Source organism: Protopterus annectens, chromosome 10.part0, assembly GCF_019279795.1.
Source record: "Protopterus annectens isolate FY-2018-M chromosome 10.part0, PAN1.0, whole genome shotgun sequence".
Classification (NCBI taxonomy): domain Eukaryota; kingdom Metazoa; phylum Chordata; order Ceratodontiformes; family Protopteridae; genus Protopterus; species Protopterus annectens.
In genome coordinates, this window is record NC_056744.1 from 415,353,920 (window position 1) to 415,381,344 (window position 27,425).

The 27,425-nt window shown below is 38.5% G+C and overlaps 1 protein-coding gene across 1 annotated transcript in view; it reads left to right on the forward strand.

Annotated features, from left to right (window-relative positions):
- The window catches only part of PLA2G4A (phospholipase A2 group IVA), a 1,409,517-nt gene extending 1,384,738 nt beyond the window's left edge, over positions 1 to 24,779 (forward strand). The window contains exon 18 of the mRNA XM_044085320.1: positions 18,169 to 24,779. Within this exon, the coding sequence (XP_043941255.1) occupies positions 18,169 to 18,300 (132 nt within the window). The 3' untranslated portion in view covers positions 18,301 to 24,779. The remainder of the gene's footprint in view (positions 1 to 18,168) is intronic.
- The last annotated feature ends 2,646 nt before the right edge of the window (positions 24,780 to 27,425 follow it).

The following is a 27,425-nucleotide window of genomic DNA, read 5'->3' on the forward strand; positions in this document are numbered from 1 at the left end:
CCTGTCACAGGTGCCACCCTGGCATCTACCCCAGACCCTAACCCTCCTCACTCAGCAGGGGGGACAGATCTTGCATCCGCAACTGCAAACTCTGAATCTTGCAGCCTGGCTTATTCCTTGAATTCTCCCAAAGTAACCAGCCTAAGCAAGCAGGTGCTGGATGTCATTCTTGAACCCATGAGACCCAGTACGAGGAAATCTTATGCTGATAAGTGGAAAAGGTATTGTTCCTGGATTCAGTCTACAGGAGAGGATACAGCACTGCCCTCCTTAGCTCTTATCCTGGATTACCTAGCAGATGTACTCCACAGAGGCCTATCGTTCTCCTCCATTAAGATCCATGCCTCTGCCATCTCGGCTCATTACAGCACTGACCCACCTCTCTTCTCTCACCCTCTCATCAAACAGTTCCTGAGAAGGGGCAAACAACTTAAGGCCACCAAGGAGAGCACCCACCCCTGCTTGGGACCTTAACTTTGAACTGGAAAAGCTCAAGCTACCTCCCCTTTGAGCCAGCAGTGTCAGCAGAGTTAAAATTCCTTTCTTGGAAAACAGCCTTGCTTCTAACCATCACTTCAGCTAGAAGAGTATCTGAGCTACAAGCACTTATGGCTGTGGAACCCTTAATTATTTTTCATGCTGACATGGTCTTCCTCAGGACTAACCCTTCCTTTATGCCTACAGTGGTGTCCAGTTTGGCTCTCAACCAATCTATCCATTTGCCAACCTTTTTCCCTAATCCACAAAATAAAGGGGAAATGATCCTGCACTCCTTGGACGTGTACAGATAGCTCAGATTCTACTTTGATAGGACTAAGCCCTTCAGGAAATTAGACAACTTACTTGTCAGCTTTGCACCAGGGCAGAGGGCGAGACCATTTCAAAACAAATAATTTACAAATGGATAGCACAATTTATCCATTTCTGCTGCAAGCACCATGGGAAACCAGCCCCTCAAGGGATCAGACCACATTCCACTAGGGAAACCTCTACCTCTACAGCATTCCTAAGGGGAGTCCCTACCAGGGACATTCTGGAAGCTGCTACCTGGAGTTCCGTACACACCTTCACCAAGCATTACCACCTGCCTATCTTTTCCAAATCCAGGGCAGGTTTTGCAACAGCAGTCCTACAGGGCATACTAGTCAGCCCCAACTCTTCTTGACTGCGTCCACCCTTTCTTCAGCTTTGGGAATCAACCCAAGTGTGATGACTATGACAGTGAAACACAAAGAACATAGTACAGTTGTGTACACTTACCATAAATGTAGATGTTTGAGTGTATTCACTGTTGCAGTCCTGGTTTCCCACCCTCCAGCCCCTTTGTCTCTCTCCGTCTCTTTCGCTCTCTCCTCTTTATGTCTATTACCCACCCCTTACAGGGCTGTTGGTATTTACTTTTTACTCATGGTGTTTCTCCCACCATAACTTAGCTCCCTATTTGTGGGGCTCCTGACATTCGGGGCAAGAAAAACTGACATAATGGCGTCAGCTACCTGTTTTTGTACCCCTGACGACCTGACGTCAGTCCTGGAGCGACAGCAACCAACACAGAACTACGAAGTCTCTGGTATTCGGGCCGACTGAGGGCTACCTGCAGGCAGATAACCCAAGTGTGATGATTGCAATAGTGAATACACTTGAACACATACATTTATGGTAAGTGTACACAACTGTACTTTCTCATGGAGTTGGCTTTGTACATCCACAGCTTCAGCCATGTATAGTCAGCAATTCTTTCCCCTCTTTTTTCTTATAGTAATATTCTTCATTCCTTCCACATTCAGTTTTGATTTCTTCCTTTTCACCTGCCCCTTGCCTCTTTTTTTCTCTTTTCTTTTCTGGAAAAATGATGCCTTTTTCTGTAGACTGAAGTTTTTTTTGATAGAAAAATGTTATTCCCAGCAATTTGTGGGTTACATAATAAAACAGTGTTCTTTTTAGAATGTATTTTCTTTACTTTACAGACATTTATCAGTTCCTTTTTCTTCCTTGTTATATAAATGAATTTCTTTTTTCTTTTTTTTATTTCCTTCTATATGCTCTAAATCCTCAGACTGCCAAATACATGTATCCAGAATTCGAAAGTTGTCAGAGGTATTGTCTTGTATCATCTTTATAGACAATAGATGCATCCTTTCCAAAATGTGTTCTGTTTGCTCTTTTCCTACCATTATTTATCTCAGCAGTCCAGTCATTAGTATATGTAACAGCAGTTCTCCAATCCGTACCAACTGCACAAGTGCAATCACCATCAGTAAGTCTAGATTTACTTCTAATAATGGTAAGCAAATCATCCAACTTTTGACATGAGGAACACAGATCAGCAGTGTTATCAGCTGTGCCCTTTACATATGCATAGCATTTATTACACTGTACAAGATATTTGTACATTAGCAAATCATTAATTGTATACTCATTTAAGGAATCCATATTCAGCTGCAAAGGAATAAAAACATTCTAAAAGAAAAGAATAACCAAAATCATTTACCACAGAGAAGCGAACTTAAATCAACTTTTATGAAAAAAATCACACAAACAATATACAACTAAATATTAAATTAAGTCCAGTACAGTTGCTGTTCTTGACCATACAAGTTGTGAAAGTCAAACAAAAGCTGGAATTCCTTTACATCGCACAGTAGTTTCTGCCCACTGTCACTTGCAGTTGCACCTCTTTTTAACAGTAAAGGTCAATAAATCAGCAACCATGACAGGATTGATTAGATAAGATCTGTGTAGTCTTAGCTGGCTAAGCTCCTTGGGATCACTGTTGTTTGCATGTCTGCATGTTTAAAACCTATCACTTTCTAAAAACTAACAGTGAAAATTAAGAGTAAAATAAAATATAAATCAAAGTAAATCTACGTGTGTACAAGCTAGTCATTCCTTCCTACCAACAGTAAAAAACAGTGTGTAAAAAATAAAATATAAATTCAAATAAACTTCCCTTACCAAGCTACTGCACAGCTCATCACAAACAAAGGCAGGACTGTTTAAATAAGCTCATATATCCTAGTTCACCGGGGTGTGTCTGTTTTTCATATATAAAATGAAGTACATGCAGTACAAGGCACCAAATAGACCACTCCACTCACAGCATGATCACATCTACCTTTGCAGCCAATAACCACTGCATAGTTTTCTGTTGCAACATTACTACTTTCCAGTAGTCATCATTTAGAGAAGGAACCACATTCTTTCATGCCCCTATTTATTATTATGAGCACTAAATGTCTCTTTATAACTCCTCTCCAGTACAATGTTAAAATTGGGGCTTCTTTTAAAAACAAAACGGGGTATTGATTCAAGCCTGTCCACAAGCCCCATCACCCCCAATATTGAAGACCAATTTTCCTTCCCTACTCTAGTCATTATATCAGAGTCTGATGAAGTCCAATTGGTTTTGGATGAAAACGCTTTGAAACTGTGTTGTTAGAAGTGCGTTTAGAAGTGCGTTTATGTAAAAGTCTGTGGAGTTTGGAACATTTATTAAACCTTTCTAAAAAGAATATACGGATTTTTTGGAACTCTTTGGCCACTGCACTACATTTTATGGTTATTGGTATCATTTGAGTGCATTCAGTGTGTTTTTTGTTAATTATATCAGAGTACCATATCTCTGTTGTGATCTTGTTTTGTATCTGATCTTGCCTTAACTTGGCATGCTTCCAAATTTCTTAAAATTGGTTTGTACATCAAGGGTCTTTTGACCTTTATTTCTTCCTCAGTTTAGTCCAACATCCTGTTGGGATGTCCTCTTTTAAGCATTTGCAATTGTTTAAAAATGTTTCATCATCAGATACCAGGGGGCAAAGTCTGATTATCTGCCTGTTAACCAAATTCCTCTTTTGTCCTATTGCAGGACTCAAATTTCCTAAAATCTAAATTGTTATAATGTACACATCCAGATAATTAACCCCCCCCAAAAAAAAAACAAACTATTGTTTGTTGATGTACTCAAAGAAAATGTATTTTATGTCCCCGATCATAAAATAAAAAATGTCATTCAGCAATTGCAGATATAAAACAATACTGGATGAAAAAAAATTCTCCCACATCCACACGATGATTTTGACAAGCACTGGAGCTACAGAAACTCCCTTTGCTACTCTTATGGTCTGCTGAAACGAAATCTGCTTTCAAAAAATACAAAATTACAGTATGTTTTAAAGGCATTGCCATCCATTGTTCCAACATAACAACGTACTTGTGGGTGAATAAATATTTAGCAGTGACAACACTGTGAAATGAGTCCATACCTGTGTTGTGTGAGATCATTAATAAGATTTTTCAAATCATGAAAACAAACATCATTTCTGCATCAAAATTAATCTAACTTATTTGGGATAAAAAGTCCCATGAATCCTCCATAATGTGAGACTGAGTCATAATAAAATCATTTAATCTATAATCTACCATTTTTACTGAGTTTAATCTTAGAACCTGAAGAGACTACAATGGGCTAAAAAGGTGGATTTAATCAGTTCTTGTCTAACTTGGGGAACCAAAAATGTTTGGAATAATAGGATGTTTGACAGTCATATATCTAATACTTAGGTTTATTTTATCATCTGTTAATACATCTGATAACCACAAATCTATTTTCCTGTAAACCATATAATTTAATTTCTAGAAATTCTTGTAAAATATGATCCATCAGGGCTGTTGCTACAGGTTCCTGCACATACCTTTTGATTTTATAGATGCTGTAACTAGGGTCATTGCTACAGGTTCCTGGGTATACTTTTTAATTCCACTGATGCTGTTGCTAGGGCCATTCCTACAAGTTCCTGCATACTTAGGATAATTTTATTAAGACACTTCTACTTCCTAGAGGGACTTTTACATCCTTATTTGGATTCACCCTTAAAGTCAGATTCCCTAAAGAAGTGTTTTCAAAATATTGAGGACCTGTACAGATGAGTTACAATATTTACAACCCATGAGTGAAGATATAACCTTCCTCTGCCCCTTACTTCCCCATGTAAATATTCCTATGCCCAGGAAGACAAGTACTCTGGATTAAGCAGAGCATGCAGAGAAGCATTACAGGCAGTGCTGCATCCCTGGGATCCCCTGAGACAGTACCTCAGAGGATGGTTGCACAACAGACCCTGCTACTGACTGGACTCTCTCTGAGGTCTAATTTCACTGGATTACCCTGCATTTGGAAAGCCATCACACAGGACAGATGGCTCCTGGATTTTATATTAAAAAACAAAAGAATGGCCTTGTCCCTAAAACTTTCAGTGCACCAGATCAATGCTTATTTTCACAGACCAGCCATATTTTAAAGACTTTCTGGCTCATTTACAGTCTCATTTTCTCTGGGAGGCCTAGCAGTTCTGCCCTTTTCATAGTGGGGATTATGGCTTCACTTTTAGTTTTGAACAAGATTGAGGGTGGGTAGTTGCTTTGACCACTCTGCACTTTAGTGGCTTCAGCATGTAATCATATCCTATTCTCTGATGTCTTTACTGCCTCAGGATATTGGGATATTGTTTTTGGATGTAATGGAATATTTACTGCCATGTTTGTGGTTGGCAGTGATATAGAAGGTTTCTTGGCACTGTTGGAGAATTCTTATTTTCAGTACAGGGTTTCATTTTTGTATTCTTATGACCTCAATATTGTCTCTAAAATGCAATGGGTATAATTTTTCCTCCTGGGGATTCCATGCAGACTCAGTGTGTGAACTGTTCATGGGAGGGCTGCCATTCTTCAGCCATAAAAATGTATTGTGCTCTGGGTGGCATCCTAGCAATGAGAACATTTTTGGATGGCCTAATTCCAATTCTTGGTTTGGAGTATGAAGGAACCATGTCACTGCAGTAGCCCTCAGTACCCTCCTTTTGGTGAATATGCTCCTCTTGTTACTTCCTGTGAAGGATACCACCCATCAATGGCTTGAGGACCCTAATGACTGTCTCAGGGCTGCAACTAACTGTTAATCAGGTACAGTGGCAATGTGGGCACATGTGTGGCTGGCTTCACCCCTAGCAGCCCCGCAATGGGTACAGCCATCCTCCCTGCTGAATGTCCCAAGTGGCTAGTTTAACTGTCCTGTCAGCAGTTCTCTATCCCTTGCTGCCACCATTGCTGACCCTTTAAACCTTAAAGATTACCACTTACTGGACATTCAGTTGCGTGCCCTGCATGTGATCTTAACTACTTTAGAAGGCATTCTTCTTCTCCTTTTAAGGAATTGTAAGCACCACATGCAGTTCTGTTGCCTGTCCTTACAGCAGTAGTTTTTAACTGATTGCACTGCAACCCAGAAATGTCCTCAGATTGTTTACATTTGTCTAATACTGTTTCAACAAGGACATAATTTATTTCATTCTTCAAAATGTAGTCATCTGCAAACATATTCCTCTGCCTTTTCCTTCCTTCTTTAATCTTTTTAAGTATTTCAAACCCTTGTAGTTAGTTCTTCCATCACCAGTCTAAACAGTCCAGGAAATAGTTGACAACCCTGAATGTTGCCCTTACATTCACTCCTTCCCTCAGTCACTCATTAACAGTAGCCTGAAACAATGGCTTGTGGTAAACAGCTTTCAACAACTTAAACAATTATCCAAAGGCCCTGTTTACTAGTACTTTAAATCTATACTTCCATTGAAAGGATCATATTTGTAATATCAAAAAGAAAAATTCTAGCTTCTTATGTTACGCAAAGGAGGCAGTCCACCACTTTTTATTTTCATCTCTTCTTGCAAAGCCATTTTATCCAAATTTAATTAAATGCAGAAACACTTTATCCAGTTTTCTCAGCAATAATTTTGACTAGAATTTCATCATCCAGTTTGATAAAAGAAATGAGTAAAATTCTCCATATCCTATGGGACAGGTCTCCTTTACCATGTAGAAACACAGTTACTAATGCCGTAGCCATAGAGGAGGGTTTAAAAGAGGAGGTTTATTTATTTATTTATTTTTATTTAACATATATTAACCAGGAAAGCCCAACTTGGAACAAAGCCAATTTTTAGCAGATGGCTGGGGAGAAACCCTCCAGATGCATGTCTTAATATGGGGGGAAACAGGAACACTCGGTGGAAACCCACACGAACACAGGGAGGACATGCAGACTCCATACAGAAGCCACCCCAGCCGAGAATCGAACCAGAGAACCTCTTGCTGTGAGGCAATAATGCTAGTGCTGCACCAATGCGCCATCTGCAGGTGGCAAAATCAAACACACAGTATCCAACATACCAGGATTTATCATACAGTAAAACAAGTAATAAAGTAAAAATATAAGCCCAGACAGAAAAACATGGAAGGCATGTAGGTAACTATAAAGGAAAAGTACAAAGTAAGTAAGTAATTCATTGATGATCCATAAAGGTTTTATAGATAGTTGAGCAACAAAGAAAAAGCAGTAGAAACACCACATGGGAAAGAAGAAAGAAAGAAAGAAATAGACACATATTGGAGAAGTATATATGAAGACCCTGTTGAGCATAACAAATACGCTGAATAGATAGAAAAATTAAAAGAAACCGTAAGGAGCTCTAATGGTAAGGATCTGAAATGGGATGAAGTAATGGCTAGAGAAATGGAGACAAAATTAATTCATTTATGTATTTTTATTTATTTATTTAACATTTGTTAACCTGGAAAGTCCAACTTGGAACAAAGCCAATTTTCAGTGGAGGCATGGGAAGAAATGCTCCAGACGTATGTCTTTGAATGTGGGAGGAAACTAGCACCTCAAGGAAACCCACATGAATGCAGGAAGGACATGTAGAGTCCACACAGAAGGCACTCCAACCATGAATCGAATCAGAGAACCTCTTGCTGTGAGGCAACAATGCTACCGCTGCACCAAAGCTCCTAAATGAAAAAAAAAAAAAAAACATGCTCAGAAGCAGTACTTAATCTATGGCAAAAAAGTCTTAACATCTTTACATAAACATAACAAAAGACAAATACCGAAACCGGTGAAGTAAAATGTTTATTGCTGATCGAACTAAGTGCTTTTGCCAATAAATCCAAAGGCTTCTTCAGAGTTGTTCAAAAATTCTACCCATACTGCTTTTATACTGCAAATACAATTAAAATTCAAAACAACTACCCACCATACAAAGCTTAAACAGTTTCTTATAAAGACAGTACTGTATCAAATTACTCAGAATCATAAAAATACATTGATTTATATGATATTTAAACATAAATCAAATTATTAAACTTTATAATGCATTAAAATGCTGTTTTAATATTTTTTTATATTATATTTTAGCAATTTGATTATGCCTAATTTTTAAAAATGGCTTGATGGAAATAAAATCATTCAGACCAGGGTCCATAGATGCATTTAACCTCAATTGCCAGAGGGATTCCTTACATTCCAACATCAAATTCATATCACCCCCTCGTTCATTAATGGAAACCTGTCTATAAAAAAAACACAAACTTTTTGAAATTAATACATTTCTCTGAGTGTATATAAAGAGCATTATGGATGTCCTTATTCTTAATAGCCCTGGCATGTTCACTTATCCTGTCTCTTTACCTCCGGATGGCTTTACCCACATAGAAGCCGGGACAGGATAAACAAGTAGCCACATACACCACATATGTAGTATTGCAATTGCATCTACCCAGGCATTGAATGGAAATATCACACCCTTGAATGTAAACATAAGGTCCATCATTTATATACCTGCAGAAATTACAATTTCCACATTTGGACATGCAAGATTTATACATTAAATTGTTTCTTTTTGTTTCCAAGATGTTTGTGACATTCCTCCCCCTATTAAAAACTAGCTGAGGTTTTATTCCCAGAATGGCTAACATCTCCTGTTGGAAACACAGGTCCCAACATTGATTAACAATGTCAACTACCATTGGACTACTATCATTGTATTCCAAAACCATAGCATTGGTCTTGCTATTGTCGTGGGTCAAACCTTTGTTTTTAGGCTGCCAATCGGACAGTAAAAAAGGTACGAAGGTTGATTCCCTTTTCTTAATAACTTTTTTTTTAATATTTATTAATAATTTTAGGGGGTAACCCCTTTCCAGGAACATTCCTATAAGATTGTAAATTTCTGTATGGAAAACTTCGTCATTGCTGACGAGTCTTGACACCCGTACCATCTGTCCTTTGACAACACTTTGTTTTTGAAAATGTGGATGGTTACTGGTGAAATGCAGCAGAGTGCTTGAATAGGAAGCCTTCCTATAAATAGTACTCTGTAGGCTCTCAACTTTATTTGATAAACTAATATCTAAATAATTTATGCGATTTTTGTCCCAAGTGCTGGTGAATTTAAAAAAAATCAGTGGTCCCATTAAGATACTCAACAAATTGACCAGCTTCCTGCTCATCCCCCTTCCACAAAATGAGGATGTCATCCAGGAATCTACTGTAGGACAAAATTCTTTCATTATAATGTGTTTTTAAAATAAACTCATTTTCCCAGTCTAATAACACAAGGTTAGCAAAAATGGGGGCACATTTGGCTTTCAGAGAAATGTATTAATTTCAAAAAGTTTGTGTTTTTGTTATAGACAGGGTTTCCATTAATGAACGAGGGGGTGATATGAATTTGATGTTGGAATGTAAGGAATCCCTCTGGCAATTGAGGTTAAATGCATCTATGGACCGTGGTCTGAATGATTTTATTTCCATCAAGCCATTTTTAAAAATTAGGCATAATCAAATTGCTTGAATATAATATAAAAAATATATATATTAAAACAGCATTTTAATGCATTATAAAGTTTAATAATTTGATTTATGTTTATATATCATATACATCAATGTATTTTTTATGATTCTGAGTAATTTGATACAGTACTGTCTTTCTAAGAAAATGTTTAAGCTTTGTATGGTGGGTAGGTGTTTTGAATTTTAATTGTATTTGCAGTATAAAAGCAGTATGGGTAGAATTTTTGAACAACTCTGAAGAAGCCTTTGGATTTATTGGCAAAAGCGCTTAGTTGTTCGATCAGCAATAAACAGTTTACTTCACCGGTTTCGGTATTTGTCTTTTGTTATTTTTATCCTGTTTGAGGTTCAGTGACTGCTGGTCATTTTATTTTCATCTTTACATAAACATTTAGCCCTGAGTAAGAATTACTAAAATGCATATCCCAAGCAGACACTAACCTGGTTAACAACAGGAAAAATTATACTTCTTCTTAAGAATGAGCCTGCAAACTGTCCTAAAACCTGTAAGCTGTTAACCTGCCTTCCGAAAATATACAAACTATATATACTGGAATTGATAGACAGAGTTTATAGTTATTTAGAAAACAAAATCAATTATGGTGATAGAACAAAATGATAACAAAAGAAGGTCATATGAGCAAAGGATCATTTGTTGCTAAAAAAAGCCATAATAGAGAGTTTAAAAGGGAAGAATCCAAATATGGCATGGCTAAATTACAAAAAAAAATATTTGATAGTATCCCACATTTATTGATAAAGGAGTGTTTACAGATGTGTAAGATACACCCTACACCAATGAAGTACATTAGAGTGACCATGAAACAGTGAGACACACTTTTCAGATGAGCCATGAATAAAGGCAAATTATTATCACAGGGGATAACATTTTAAGGGTATATTCTAGTGTGATTTTTTTGACACAGCTGCTGTTTTATCTTGCCCTTAACCCATTAAGCTCTTTACTTAACAGATTGGGCTATGGCTACAATTTGACTACTTGTTTAAGGATGTCTCATCTGTGTTTTTGTGAATGAATTTAAAGTGTATAGCTCATCAGATGAGAAGTTGAAAGCACAAATACAAATGGTTAACACTTTCTCAGAAGATATAAGAATGACATTTCATGTTGATAAATGTGGAAAAGCAACATTTCAAAAATAAAGCTGTAACACCATGAAGATATCAGTCTGGGGCAGGAATGTGATATAAAGGAACTTGAACTGGAGGGGAGTGTACAAATATTTAGGAAAAGATGAAGGATCAACAATAATACATGAATAGATGAAAGGGAATTGGTCAGGCTTGAAATGGTCCACAAAGGGAGCTAGCCTAGTACTTGCCTATGAACCCTTGAACCTATGATTAAGCTCAGGAATACTTCAGAAGAGCAAAACTAATATTGAAAACTGCCCTGACATCTAAGAATAAAGTCCAGGCTATAAATACAGTTCTGCCTTATAGTTTTGTACTGATTGACTGGTCCCAAAAAGTATTCAACCATTTGGACATGAAAATAAGAAAAATTATTCACACCTATCAAGTGATATATAAAAATTAGTGTACACCAAGATTTTACATTCCTCCCTCTGAAAGAGGTATGGACCACCTCAAAACTTATTAACTGTATAGCTCTCCAATCATGGGACTGCATATATTTATATATTGATCTCATCGGATCCAAACATAATGAACGTTTAAAACATGAGGAGAAGAGGTCAAAATGATGTATTTACTCAGCTGAAAAGTAGCATTTCAATGTCAAGTGGGAATGGAAATCAAACCAGAAGTAGATAAAAAAATCAGACAGTAACTTTATGTGCCAAAAAGGCAAAACAAAGACTATAAAGAAAAGGATATATATATATATATATATATATATATATATATATATATATATATATATATATATATATATATATATATGGATTCACTTTATAATTTCAAAATACTGAAATACCAAATTTCAGTATTTTGAAATCATAAAGTTGAACACCCATAATCCCGACAGCACACAATCGCGAAGCACACAATCACGAACACATACAAACCATACACCACAAAACAGATACATCGTCCAACCCACACTACAACAAACCTACACTACATGTAAGCAGGGGGGCTGCACCTCCCTACTTATATATCCTAACTCCAAGATTGCACAGACAGAAAAAGGAAAGACACACCAACACATTTCACAGTCCCTCGCACATACGCAAACATCACACATATACATACATCCACACATTCAGACACACTCAAACTCCCACACATAACCCTTACAAAACACTCATTTGCCTTCAGTTGCACCTACATCCATACACAATACAATACCAACACCGCACATCACATACCATAAGCCATAACCGCGAATTTGAGATATTCGAATTCACGATTATGCACTTTCGCGATTTTCAGTTTTCGACTTTATGATTTTGAAATACTGAAATTCGGTATTTCAGTATTTCGAAATTATAAAGTGAACCCCCATATATATATATATATATATATATATATATATATATATATATATATGTATGGGATCCATACAGATCCCCGACTGCACTATCCACCGAAACATAAATCACCGAGCATACTTAACTGAAAGTGCTGTTCACCGAAGCAGCACTTTCAGATAAGTATGCTTGTTGTGCCGGTCGTACTACGGTGCAGCTAAAGGAAAATTCCCTTTTCCCCACTGTAGTGCAGCCTCGGAGTGAAAAAGTATGGGGTGAGTAGGTTTAATGTTTTTTTTTTAAAACATAATTTAACGAAAGCACTTTTTCGGGTAAAGCGCTTTCGTTAAAGTGTGTTCAGCAATTTTGGATTCAGACTATTGATCTTTCAATCAAAAGTCCTAGATCCATATATATATATATATATATATATATATATATATATATATATATATATATGGATCCACTTTATAATTTCGAAATACTGAAATCTCAAATTTTAGTATTTCGAAATCACAAAGCTGAAAACCCAACCACAACTCACAAAATCGAAAACAAACAACCGTGAAATTCAAAATCCCATAATTACGTTATACATACAGTACACACACAGACCCCCCCCCACAATAAAACAAATTGATCTAAACTACATATAAGCAGGGGGGCAAGCCTACCTGCACCCCCCACACCCCTACTTCTATATTATAACTCTGAGATCACACAAACGAAATTCACACACACACATCTTACAGTTCCTCAAACAACATATAACAGTCAAAACACACATTTAAACACACTAAACCCCTAACCAACATACTTACACACACAAACTCACCAATATTAAACCCAAACATCCACGTACTGTACCACCGGAAGCAGAAATTCAAAATATCCATGCTTCGGTATTTTGAATTTCGCACTTCTGCCAGTTTCAGAAATGTGAGTATGCGGCTTTGTAAGTTCGAAATACTGAAATTTGAGATTTCAGTATTTCGAATTTACAAAGTAGACCCATATATTATATATATATATATATATATATATATATATATATATATATATATATATATACTGCGGTGGTGGTGCTGCGGTAGCATTGTCGCCTCATAGCAAGACGTTGTCCCATTCGATTCTCAGCTAGAGCGTCTTCTGTGTGGAGGCATATGTGAATGGGGTGTGCCTTCATTGAAGGTTGTGCATCAGGGCTGGTAACCCGGTACGTAAAAATCCACTACCAATCATTAGCGGACCGGAGTTCCGCTGTGGCGACCTCTAACCGGGAAAAACCGAAAGACACAAATATATATATATATATATATATATATATATATATATATATCTATATATATATATATATATATATATATATATATATATATATATATATATATAGGTGTGTGTTTGTGGAGATATATATATATATATATATATATATATATATATATATATATATATATATATAATGATTAGTACAGCGATCTGGAACAACCTCATGGTTACTATGATGCTACAAGGAAAGAAAGGAAGATAAAAGTAGCTTTGCTCATTGAAATTACTCCACCCAGTGACAGTATATTTCTTACAGATGGACACAGTCATGAAATTTGCTGGCAGAAATAACATCAACTTTAAAGAAAGCTTCTCAGGTATAAAGTCATAAAATACCATGATTTGTGGGCAGAAATGAGATCAGTGTGGAAGAAAGCTTCTCCAACAGTTCCAATAGTAGTAAAAGCAACAGGTTTAATAGAAAAATGTGCAGTTGTACTTAAACATGCTGCCAATACATGTAACCACATATGAATTACAAAAGGAGGCATGCTTTTGAGCTGTCCAGATTTCCACAGATTGTCCAGAGCTTTACTTCATACTTTTGGTTTATTCTGCATAAAATCTGTGATTTTTTAAAAAAATCATTGGAGACTGAAGTCACTAAATAATGACAAACATTTGAGTATCAGACTTCATATCCTTCAGAAAATGCATATTAATACAAAACCTGTTATTCTATCAACTTTCTAAATTTATAGGAGCAATATTTAAAACCTGTACCTATTTTTGGTCTTTGTCTCCCCATTATTTTTGGCTTTGTCCAGAGGTCTTGAACTGAGAGGTTGAGAAATACAGAAGGAGGCAATTCAGAGCATATTGTAGGTACTGAGATCATCAGTCTTGGCTAACGTCAAAGACTGAAACAATGCTCATTTCATGAACTCTAATTGTACCCAGACTTGTAAATGGGAGTCCATTACCATCATGGTATTAGAAATGCAAAACACCTGCAGAAATTAAACGAGGGGGTCATACTACTTTCTAAGATGATCGTTGCTAGAATGTCACCATCCCATGTGGAATGTATCATTAGGATTCACTGCTTTATTAGATTTTAGAAAGTGGATATCCATTTGTGCTTCCCATAATGCTAATTCCATTTCTAAGGTTTGTTGAGTTTTATGATGTAAAACAGATAGCTAATGCTAACATTGGATCATAGGAGGTTACTAGGTTAATGGCTACAGGGCCCTTACAAACCTAGCCAAATTCAAACTGTGTTCTGAAGGAAAACCATACTGTTTAAAAAGTTAGTGTGGGATACACAATTACACCATTCTTTACGGAGATACACACATACACCAAATTAACTGCAGTGAGGATAGAACTCCTAACTATATAGGTTTACATACTACAGACCAGAGTACAAGTCTAACTCTTAATATGTTCCATTTATGGTGGAATAACTACTAAAAGTTGATACATTTTCCTCAGTTTTGTTTTCTTCAGCCCCAAACCCACCATCTCTCTTGTCTGTAGTGCAAAAGATAGTACACTCATCTTTGATGGTACAAGACTAGTAGGCTGAGGGTTCTATTCTCATTCCAGGACACTGGATTGCTGCCATTGCAGTGCAGCATTGGGGGAAACTGCTGCACTCCTGACTGTGTCATTCTTGGATGAAACATTAAACTGAGGTCTCATATTTTTGAGTTGGTAGTAGCTCACATCGATGTAATATATCTCACAACACCTTTCAAAAAGAATTGGGGATGTTCCCCTGATGCTCTAGCCAATTTTTCCCTAGTAGTAGAAATACCATCAAAGGGTCTCCTCTGTAAAGGGGCTATTAGCCTAGTTTGACTAATCCAGTCAGGAAAAGGATAAATCAAATAAAAACAAATTATTTATGGACTAGGCTTTATAAATTTTCTTTGATTTCAGTTATTCTTGTTATGAAACCATCAAATTTCTTCTTCCTTTTCTTTTTTTTTTAAATAAATCTGCCATTTCTTGGAATGTTTTTAGAAAGTTTCTTTCAGCTTTTACCTCTTCAAGATAAAATGAATTAACATTCTATGTTCAGCCATCCTTTTCTCTCCCTTTTTGTATTTCTGAAGCCATCTCTCCCTAGTTATTATTTTGCCCAAGTACTCCTCCGAGTACTGTCTTCCTTTCCATGATTTTAGCCATAATCTCAACTTGCACCATTCTGTCCTGAGTTTTCCCCACTGATTCTGTTTTGCTCATTACGTTTGCTGACCAAGTCCTTAGTTTCCATTTTGTCTTTTCTCCCCTACATTTGTAGTGAGTCCATCACTAGCTCTTCAATTTTACATTTCAGTTGAGGAGTGTTATTTGATGTGACACTTCCCCCGGTGTATACCTGTGTGATCTTATTAACCATCTTCGTGAAAATGAACACAAGTTAAACATTTTAGCGGGTGGTGTCATCCACCCCCTTGCGTTGATTTGCTAGTTCACACTTTAGCTGTTTATACTGACATTGAGGCTGTACTGCTTTGGGCTGAAAAAATATGCTTGCTGCAAAAGCAATTATGAAGTTCTGTAACATCATAGTTAGTGTGTGTTTGTGTGCATGTTTACATCCTATGTTGTTGAAGTGCACACTTGTTGAATACATATTAGTCTAATCCAAGTGATTGTTATGGCACTCGTCACTGATGTATGTGTGTGTTATTCAGAGTATGACGGTGCCAAAACTGGACAATAACTGGGGTAATGATTTTTCACTTTTCTCCACTATTGTGTGTGTTCTTAGAGTTAACATATTTAAGTTGGCAGGGTGTAGGAATCACCCCCCCCCCATGGTGGATGCAGAACTTGCCCACCTGCTAAAATAGTAAAAATGAGATTTTGGTTAGTTCTCAAAAACAAAACAAATCTTTTTTTTTTTTTTTTTTTATCAGGGAGGCAAGCCCCTCTGCAGTCCCACATGAGAGCAGAGGCTAAATTAAATTTACTAACTGTGAGATTGCACAGTGCTGGTGAAAGGGTTGTGATCTAGCTTAAAACAGCAACCTTTATTCACTCTCCATTTGATACGCATGTCATTTAATCACTTGCATTAAAACTGCTCTTTGATCCCATATCTATGTGTCTATATATATCTATATATTACAATATTTTAACAGTCAAATATATAAAGAATGTAAATATTTGAGCAATTATAATAAGTTAAATAAACACAGGAATAATAGTTACCCTAAGTGCAATAAACATGATAAAAAAAGAGGAAAAGAAAATGAATACATTCTTTATGTGAAGATTCACAGTTGCAATTTTTAAAGAAATGTATGTATTATATATATTTACAAGTGTGCACAATGCCTTTCTCTCATCTGGTGCAGCCCCTTATTGGTAGCGTTTACAGACATTTAGAATTAATACGTGGCATATAACAAGTGATTTGATATCGGAAGTAAAAAGGTTTCTTTAAACTATATTGAAGCTCTTTGTTAAGAGAGAAATTTAGATATAAAATAGAATAAAGGTGAGGAATTATCAAGGTACATGTGGAGGCTTATGGGATTAGTGATTCAGTGTTGCATACAGAAACATATACTGTTTATTAGGTATGTCATTAAAAGTTTTTGTATTTCTTTCAGTCTTGAGTTAGAATAACATACAGATCTGTCATGACCTAGTCTGCATACTTCAGCAGTTAGGAATGGTTGCTATTAATGGCACCGTATTGATACCATAGCGATTTCCCTTAGTCTGTCTCCTCCCTTAACTCCCATTATGACATTGGGCATTCCCCTCTCTAGATCTCATTTGTTGCTTTATGCACAGGACAGAATTCTTGATTGTTCAAATATTTTGTATCATTTTTGGAAATATTGATTATAAGTCCTGCTGATTTTTTTTTCTATTTTTCCATTTTTAACTTTAACTTTATTTTACAGATCAGTTGTCCACTATACCCTTGCTGACTTTCTTCTGTTTTTACAGTATTTCTTATTTTTCTTGTTTTTATAGCAAACCATGTTTGTGGTTGGTTAGGCTGATATTTCCCTAGCCCATCTTCCTTCTTGTTTGTTGAGTGATATTTTTGTCTTTTATACTTAGGGTTACGCTCTTGTGTGTGTTGGTGTATGCCTTGTTTTCCTGACATTGTTTTTTCCCAAGTTTAGTGCAACTGTGATTAGACTTAATTGGAAGCCATTCAGTTACTGATTCTAGTTTCTGATGTTTCTGACTGCGTTGTTATTGCTGTGGCAGTTTGCTCCTCATATGTGGGGTGGTTCATATTTTTACAGCATCCCAGAAGCCTTCTACATGAAAATTTTATAAGGACCAGTGGGTTACGTTTTTAATTTGGGCAGTGGAACCAAGGCAATGACTATTTTACAGCTTTGGTTCCTGAAGTCCTCAATTTCATAGCACATATTTTTGAGAAGGTTTCTCATTAATCCACTATTAGGGTCTATTTGGCAGTCGTTTCCATTTTTTCCCATTTTTTTTAACTTTTCTTCTTCTTCTGTGGCACTGCAATGAGAATTTACAAGGCTTTCTTGAGAGGGTCCTTCCTGCTGAGACCACTTGTAAAAGGTAAACATTTTCACAAAAAGAATGATTCTGACCTTTCAAACAAGTTGCTACAGCAAACGTCAAATACCTTTTCATCTGGTTGCACTTGTATACCTATTTAGTTTTATTAAATGTTGCCTATAACCTTCTCCCTATCGAAGGCATGTTTTACTGACTATATTTCCCTTCATTTTTTGACAGGTAATAAAAGACGCGATCATTGAAAGCATTGCTTACAGGAAGTTATACCCATCACGGTGTTCTGTATCTCTAAGTGACTTGGAATCAAAGAGATTTTACAAGCGAGATTCCAGAAGCAAACTCCATAAATAACAACTAAAGCAACATGTTCTTTCCTTATGCAGTTATTGGTACTGTCTGTGAGCAAGAACCAGCTTCTCTGTATTAATTTATTTTTCAATTTTATTTCCCTTTTTGACACAGAAAATGTAATGATGTGCAGAAGAAGAAATATCTGGGCAGGTACAGACTGTGGCATTGATTGCTTCTTATTTCAAACTGGCAATACTAAAAGCTGTAGCCACCAGTATGTGTAATATAAAAGTGGTTCTGTGCCTTTTCTTTTAACTGCCTTCACCATAATAGTGATTATTTGCATCTTAGGTTCATAGATTAGTACTAAGCTAACTGCCCTTGTGAGCCATTTTAAGCCTAGCCAATTATCCCTTGTGAGACTCAAACCCTGCACCTTGTGTTTGTAAGGAAAACACCTTAACCATTAGGCCACCCTCTTCCTTCAATCTGTGCAAGGAATTATACTGCACTGATGGAACGTACTGGCAACCAAGAGCATAGCCTTTCAATGCTTCCGCTTTTTTTTCTTTCCTTGATTGTCATAGTCTGCAGTATATAATGATATAGGAGTATGCAAATGTATAGCATGCATATTTAAATGCACCTCTGTTAATGCATCTCTGTGTCATAATTACACAATTTACTTCCTCTCCAATTCATGCATCCAAAATCAATGCATAAGATAAAAATGTAAATATTTACAGAAAAAATGGAAAGAAATTCAAGTTCAGTGTAGGTCATTTCTGTTTGGATATTGCATGATGCTGTCTTCTTCTTATAGGTCATAAAAATTAGTAAAACAGTTTCCAGTCCAGAAATACAGATTCAATAAATGCACTTTTAGAAAAAAAAAAAAGAAAAATGATAAGTTAAATTATTATGCCTTGGTGCATTTGTTGTGCAAATTATAAGAGTATGTTATGAGTTTTTAAATATAAATACGTTAAAACTTTACCTAAAATTAGGTAACCCATATGTGGTATCTACAAATACATATGATATGTATTTGTAAAATATTGTTTCACTGCTTGCTTGACATAGAGCTCAAAAGATGTCCTTCTATTCCTATGTTACAGTATTCATAACATGAGGGACTCTCTGCCTAGGTAACCCGAATATTTGGCCACTATACCAAAGGTTAAGCTACTGCTAGGTATGTGCAATGTTGCACATAGGATGCACCCGACGTAGGCCATAAAAGTGATGTCTGTGCATACCATCCCTAGAACTTCTCTGCCACCAGTTTGAACACCAGCTTGTACTATTCATCTGATTGCCAAAATTTTTTTTTTCTTTTAGATAATTGCCTCATTGGGGAAACTTTTTTGTACTTTTGCTACTGCATGTTTGTTCGAGGTTAATGTCATCCAAGAGGGGAAAAGTGCTATTGCAGAAGACATATTCCACACAAAGACAGTCACATTCAGTGTCTTTTCTGCCTGGGGTCCACTCACGACTAGGCTTGTGCCATTTTCAGGCTTTTGTTCCAAAGCTGCTCTGCATTCATCTTTCTGCCCTTAATATCTACCTTGAGAACCAGAGACTAAAGTGACTAGCACTCACTAGGGGAAGGTACCTCAGGTCTGTCAGTGAACCTCTGAAAAAGAAGGTGAAAAAGATAAGACCTGAATCTTCGGCTGTGCCTCTGATCCCGGATGTCCCTGTCAAGGCCAGTGAAGACCTGGAGGTCCATACGGTGCCAGGTTCTCCTCCTTCGGTGGGAACAGATTTAGATGCTGCTAGGGAGAGTTGTTTCAGTATGTCCGCAGAGGCCTCGCAGACATCCATTTCAGATGGTAAGGGGGAACCACAGCTAGTGCCTTTAGACATACCTCACAGTACTTCTCCTTGCTTTTTATGGCTGAGGACTTGCCAACTTCTGTGTTGGAGCCTAGGCCTACGCTGGCCCAACCATCCCAGCCTAAGAGAGATCATCTACTTAAAAAGAAACAAACATGTTCATCCCACACAGGATCCTCTCCCAGACTGGCAAGCCTTTTCGCAAGGAATCTTGATTGCCTTTTTGGCACTTAAGCCTTCCTCTGTTCAGCCTCCTACTCTTGTGTCACCCCTCCCTTTATCCAGGAGTGCTATTGCGGAGCAAGAGGCTTCTGAAGGAGATACTTCATCTTCAGATGAGCCCCTGGCCTACTCTACTTAAATTGACTTGCTCCTGGGTTACACTTCCCCTGAGGTTGAGGTTGACTCCAATGATGGCAACTCCCCTGAAGATAATATTACATTTGGAGAAGCCATCTCTAGGATGAGGGATTTTTTTCAAGTGGGAAATCTCACAGGTTTTATGCTTACAAATGGGACTCTCCTTCCCCTCTGCTATCTTACCTGTTTTACTAGCCTTTCATTATGTCTTCCTTTTGGCATCCAAAAGCCCTGATTCTCAAGCTCCTGCACGCAAAATGCCAGACAAGTTTTATAACATCCCTGAGGACAGTAACTATCTGTTCAGATGCCCTCCTGCAGATTCAGCTGTGATTTCAGTCTCTGGGGATAAACCTTCTAAATTGCTGCCCTCCACTACTCTTTTTGCCTTCTGATAATGACAGTAAAATGATGGAGAGGCTTGGAAAAAGGGTCTACGCCTCTTCTGCTCTGGATTTTAGGGCAATTAATTATCTGACACATATGTTTAAGTATGTTCTGGCGCTACTTTCCCAGGCTTCAAAACTGCTGACAGATCTTCCAGATTCTGCAGCCAAGTCACAACTCTTTTCCCTCCTGACAGTTTCTTCTCAAGTTAGCAGACACTCCATAAAATGCAGTTATGGTGCAGCTGAGGTCTCAGCTAGATCAGCAGCATGTAAATCTGTCCTCCAAAGGTATTCATGGCTGAGATTGCAGCCTTTGCCCGAAGATTTCAAGGCAAAAATCACGGATGCACTCTTGGACAATTCCTCCCTTTTTGGTGCAAATGCTGCTGCTCTCTTCAAATCCCTCCAAGAGAAAGGGAAATAACTGCAGAAACTGAAACAAAGTTTTATTTCCCCAATTCCAAAACATCAGAGAAATTATCCGTCCAAGACTAATTTTATAAGGAAAAAGACCCATGCTTCTTTCCATCCTCACAAGAAAGGTACACGCAGGCAGATTACACCTAGGTCTCAGCCATCATCTGCCCAAAAGACTTCCTTTTTTGGACAAGCCAGGTAGTCTTTGACTACCTGCCCATAGTCACAGAAATTCTTCTTTCCCAGAGCCTTTCTCATTTCCTTTCTTCTTGGATAGGCATAACCACAGATAAATGGGTCCTGTCCATTGTCAAAAACTGCTATTTCATGATTTGAAAATCCATACCTCCCTTCATGGGCATCCCACAACCCCCAAGGGACCAGATCTATCTCTTTCCACAGGTGATTCATTACTAGATTTCACTGGGGACCATACAGGTAGCTCCCTCCATGGAAAGAGGAAAAGGCTTCTATTCCAGGATGTTCTTAGCCCTCAGGAAAGATGGTCCTTGGAGACAAATTTTAGACTCATCCCAGCTCAATCTTTTTCTACAAGTCCCCACCTTCAGGATCCTCACTGTACAAAAATCCCTCTTGCTCCCTCAGAGCTTTCTGGTTTCCCTGGATATCAAGGATGCATACTTTCATATTCCTGTTCACCCTCTGCTCATGAAATTCTTATGGTTTTCTGTTGCTTCCTCTCATTTTCAGTTTTGTGTTTTGCCCTTTGGAATCTCTATGGCTCTTAGGGTATTCACAAAATGTTTGTTTGGCTCCTGCCATTGCCGTCAGGAATTCTTATCTATCTTATCTGGACAACCTGCTCATTCAAGCAAAGCATCCACATATCCTGCAACAGAACCTTCAAACTACCATCTTCTTGCTCCTAAACCTGGAATTCACTATCAACTACAACAAGTCTTCCCAAAACTCTTTTCAGGATCAGGTTTTCCTGGACTGCAGGATACAGGATAAAGGCAGACCTTATGATGGCCTTTCTGCCTTTAGAAAAAAATACAATCTCTTCTAACTTCCAGCACTGACAGCCAGAGAGCTCCTCAAGATGCTAGGGTTCATGGCTTCTGTTATACCAATGCTGCCCCTAGCCAGACTTCACTTCTGAAAGTTCCATTGTTACCTGAAAACACTCTGGTCCCAGCATGTTTAGGACCTGGAGTTTATCCTTCCATTTCTACCTTGCCTGAAGAAGGAATTGCTTTGGTGGATTTAACAAATATCTCAGAATCCAGGACTCCCCCCTTCAGTCACCTCATCCAATTCAGGAGCTGTTTACAGATGCCTCAGACCCAGGGTAGGGAGTGAAACTGATGAACCTAAAGGTCCAAGACTTGTGGTCTCCTTCTCTATGGAAGCAACACATTAGCATCAAAGACATGAGGCTCTGATTCTGGCCCTTCAAGCCTTCAATTCATCTCTTCAACCAGGTCCCTTGAAACTGTTCACAGACAACACCACAGTACTCTGATATGTGAACAAACAGAGGGGACAAAGTCTTACCTACTTTGCAGGTTAGCACTCCAAAACTGGGAGATTGCTTGCAAGCAAAGAATACATTAACAGCTGTTTACATTCCCTCAGCTCAAAATGTTCTAGCAGACAAACTGAGCAGGTCCATGACACAAACCAATAAATGGATGATACACAGGGATGTGTTTCTGGACATTGTCCACCAGTGGGGTATGCTTCAAATAGATCTTTTTGCCTCCCCTCTGAACAGACAACTTCCAAAATTTTCTGTCAGAGACCCACATCCTCTGGTATGGAGGGTGGACACCCTGTCATTCTCCTGGAAGGGGATATTTCCCTACACACACACCCTTTTGCACTTATTCAGAAGGTCCTGATGAAGATTCAGCAAGACAACCCAAAAAATCTTGCTGATAACCCCCTTTTGGTCAAGACAGCATTGGTTCACTCTTCTTCTGGAGTTAGCCAAGGGCAATCATCCCAAGTTACCTCACAGGGTGGATCTTCTCACACAAGACAACGGATTTCTTATGTACCCACATTTAGCAACTCTGAATCTGAGTCTGTGGGTGATAGGCTTCTAATTCCTTTCAGGCACCTTTTTTCTGAGGATGTGCTTCTAGTCCTGCAGGAGGCCAGGAAACCCAGTACAAGGAGATCCTACTTGTCCAAATGGAAAAAAGTCTCCATCTGGTGTCTTAACAAGTGACTAGATCAATTTTCAATGGATATATCCCTAGTCCTGTTTTATTTGAGTGAGCTGCTCAAGGTTGGACTGGCTTATTCTTCAGTTAAAGCTTATTTACCAGCCATTTCTGCATGTCTGCCTTTGTTTCCTCTTTATACTCTAGGCTAGAAGTTAAGCTTTTCTTAAAAGGTATCCTTCATATCAGACCTCCCAGGAAGCCTGTTCCTCCTCCTTGGGATTTGAATTTTATTCTGGAAAAACTGACATAGACACCCTTTGTACCTACAGCTGCAGCTTCTTTGAAATGTTGTACATGGAAGACTGTTTTACTGATAACTATCACTTCTGCTAGAAGAGTTTCTGAACTTCAAGCTTTAATAGCTTCACAACCCTTTCTAATTTTTTCCATAGGGATAAGATGTCTCTTCATACCAACCTTTCTTTCATGCCTAAAGTGGTTAATGACTTGTCCCTTAATCAGTCTGTTCATTTACCTGCTCCTCAAAACTCGAGTGAAAAGGTGCTTCACACCTTGGATGTACATAGACAACTCAGATTTTACCTGGATAAGACCAAATCCATTAGAAATTCTGAGCAATGTTTTTTTTTTTCTTTTCACTCCAGGGCACTGAGAAAACCTGTCTATAAACAATTTCCACCTGGATCTCTAGAGCCATTTATTTCTTCTACGTGTCTCATGGCAGAACACTCTCTTTCTCATTTAAAGCCCATTCCACAGGAGCTGTAGCCTCCTCTGGGGCATTCTTCAAGGGTCGGGACACTGACTCTATACTGGAAGCAACTACTTGGTCTTCTGTCCACACCCTCACCAAACACTACAAATTGGACTCTGTCTCCAGATCTAGAGCAGGTTTTGCCAGGGCAGTTCTGCATGGTTTCATGAAGTCTTCTGTGCTCCACCCTCCCTTTTCCACTAATGAGCTTTGGTACTCTCCCTCATGTTATGAATACTACAACATGGGAATAGAAGGACATAGAATAGTTGTGTAAACTCTTACCATACCCATAAATGTCCTTTTCCATGTTGCAGTATTCTATCTATCCCACTCACCTTCCTCTTGGTTCATGTTTTTCTTTGAATAATATTTTGTTTACCTCCTATCCTTGGACTGGTGTTATGACTGGGGCATTCATTTCTGAGGACGGTATGTGCAGACATCACATTTATGGCCTACATCGGCTGCATCCTATGTGCAATGTCACAAGTACTTAGCAGCAGCTTAAGTCTTTCATATACTGGCCAGACATTCGGGTTGCCTAGGCAGAGAGTCCCTCATGTTATGAATATGCAACATGGAAGAGAAGGACATCTATGCATATGGTAAGATTTTACACTTATTTTTTCAAAGGAGAAAAAGTACAGTTGTGTACTCTTACCATAAATGTAGATGTTCGAGTGTGTTCACTGTTGCAGTCATGACTCTAGGGTTCTTCCTGCCAGCAGCAGCCCCTGATCAGCCAGAGTCCCAAAGTCTGGATCGGGTGTCAGCTGAGCTTGCTTTTATCCTGACGTCAATGCACCAGAAGGTATAAAGACCTCTGCTGACATCATTTCCCCAGTTTTTCTTGCCCCAGATGTCAGGTGCCCAGAAAGAAAAGGCTAAAAAAGAAACCATGCCCAAAAACCTCATCAGCCAAAAATACCTCATAACAGATAATACTCAAACAAAAAACAAAAGAGGGGGTAGGAGGGAGGGTAACCCAGACTGCAACAGTGAACACACTCGAACATCTACATTTATGGTAAGAGTACACAACTGTACTATGTCCTTCGTGGTTCACTGTTGCAGTCATGACTGTAGGGTTGAATCCCAAAGCTAAGAAAGGGTGGCTGGAGGAGAAACAGAGGGAGCGGTCACAAAACCTTGCAAAACTGGCCCTGGATTTAGAATAGAGAGGGAGGTTGTAATGCTTAGAAAAAGTATGTACAGAAGTACAAGTAGCAGCCTCCAAAATATCCTTGGTAGGAACCCCACAAAGAAAAGCTGCTGAAGTAGCAGTAGCCCGGGTAGAATGAGTCCTAACATTAACAGGAACTGGATTGCCATGATAAGAGTTAACAGAACTTGATGCAATGGGCAATCCACTTGGAAATAGTTTGCTTAGTGATTGCTTTCCCTTGAACAGTAGGAGCATAAGCGAAAAACAACTGATCAGATTTCCGGAATATCTTGGTCCTGTCCAGGTATGAATGAAGCTGCCTGTGCACATCTAAAGAGTGTAAAAGACTTTCTTCCTCACTTTGAGGATTAGGATAAAAGGTAGGCAAATGAATAGACTGATTCAAGGCCACTGCCAAAACCACCTTGGGCATAAAGGTGGGATTAGTCCGTAGAGATACCCTGTCCTGATGAAAAATAAGGAAGGCTTCCACAGCCATAAGTGCTTGCAATTCATAAATTCTTCTAGCAGAGGTAATAGCTTGACAGAGGCACAGCAAAATAATGGGCATAGTTTCTCCAAACTAAAGGGGTGGCATAAGCCACAAAACTATGGGCTAGGCTTGTAAATGCCCTCGGGCAGATAGCCTAGTATGAACCTATGAACCTATGAACCTAAACCTAAAAGCAGTTTTCCAAGACAAAAATGTTAAATCCGTGGAAGCTGCAAGTTCAAAAGGAGACAAGGTTAATTTCTCCAAAACACAGTTAAGATCCCAAGTGGGAACAGGAGCTCTCATAGGGGGCCGAATATTCTTAGTCCCTCTAAGAAATTGTTTAAGTAATGGATGAGAAAAAATCAGAGGATCCGTATCGTAATGTGCAGAAATAGCAGAAGCATAAAGCTTAACAGACGAAAAAGATAGGCCCGTATGTAACAACTCTGTCAGATACTGTAAAATCAGAGGAATGTTCAGAACAGCAGAATCACCACCCTGGACATGATTCCAGGAGCAAAATCTTTTCCATTTACCCACATAAGATTTTCTAGTGCTGGGCCGTCTAGCTTCAAGGATTACATCCAGTATCGGTTTGGAAAGGGCAAAGGTGTTTACAGACCCTGGATCCACCAGGCAGCTAGATTCAGAGTTTTGACATGACTGTGCAGTATCAGGCCGTCCTGTTGAGACAGTAGATGAGGGATTTGAGGCAGAATCCAGGGAGGCTCCTGAACCAGGTTCATCAGAGTGGAATACCAGAATTGCCAAGGCCAATTGGGAGCAGTAAAATCATTTGCGGTCTGTCCTGTTTTATCTTCAGAAGTACCCGAGGTAGAAGAGGAAAAGGAGGAAAAGCATACACTGAGAGGTGTTTCCAACTGAATGAGTGGGCATCCACTTTCCATGCCAGTTTGTGGTAGGTCCTTGTGCAGAATGTTGGAAGTTGATGATTCTGATGGGATGCAAAGAGATCTATGTCCAGACATCCCCAAGCCTTTATAATCATCCTGAATATCCGAACATCCAACATCCATTCGTGTGGATCCAAAATGTGTCTGCCAGAGTGTTGTCTTTTCCTGGCAGGAATTGCGCTTGTAAGTCAACACTGCAGGTCAGAGCAGTGTACCAGAGAGTCATGGCTAATCTGCACAGGGGGTAAGAGTGTTTATGTACCACATCACTGTAGTGTTGTCTGTCTGTATCAACAATTGTCCTGGTAGAAGAAGGTCCCTGAAGGCTATCAGGTCATTCTGTACAGCTAGCATCTCCTTCAAATTTATGTGCAGGTGTGTTTGCTCCTTTGTCCGAACACCCTGAAGACATCTCCTGTGCATGTGGGCCCCCCAGGCATAATCTGAAGCATCTATTGTCAGAACTTGGTTGGTCAGTGGAGGACAAAAAGGCTTCCCCTTGTTCTGTAGACAGGCTTCGGCCCACCAAAGAAACTCTTGCTGGAGCAAGGCAAAATCGTGATCACTGTTTCCAAACTGTGGTAATGCTGAGACCATACACTCTTGAGGTACCACTGCAGTTTCCTCATATGCAGTCTTGCATATGGTATTAGCAGAATGCAGGAAGCCATGTAACCCAAAGCCTGCAG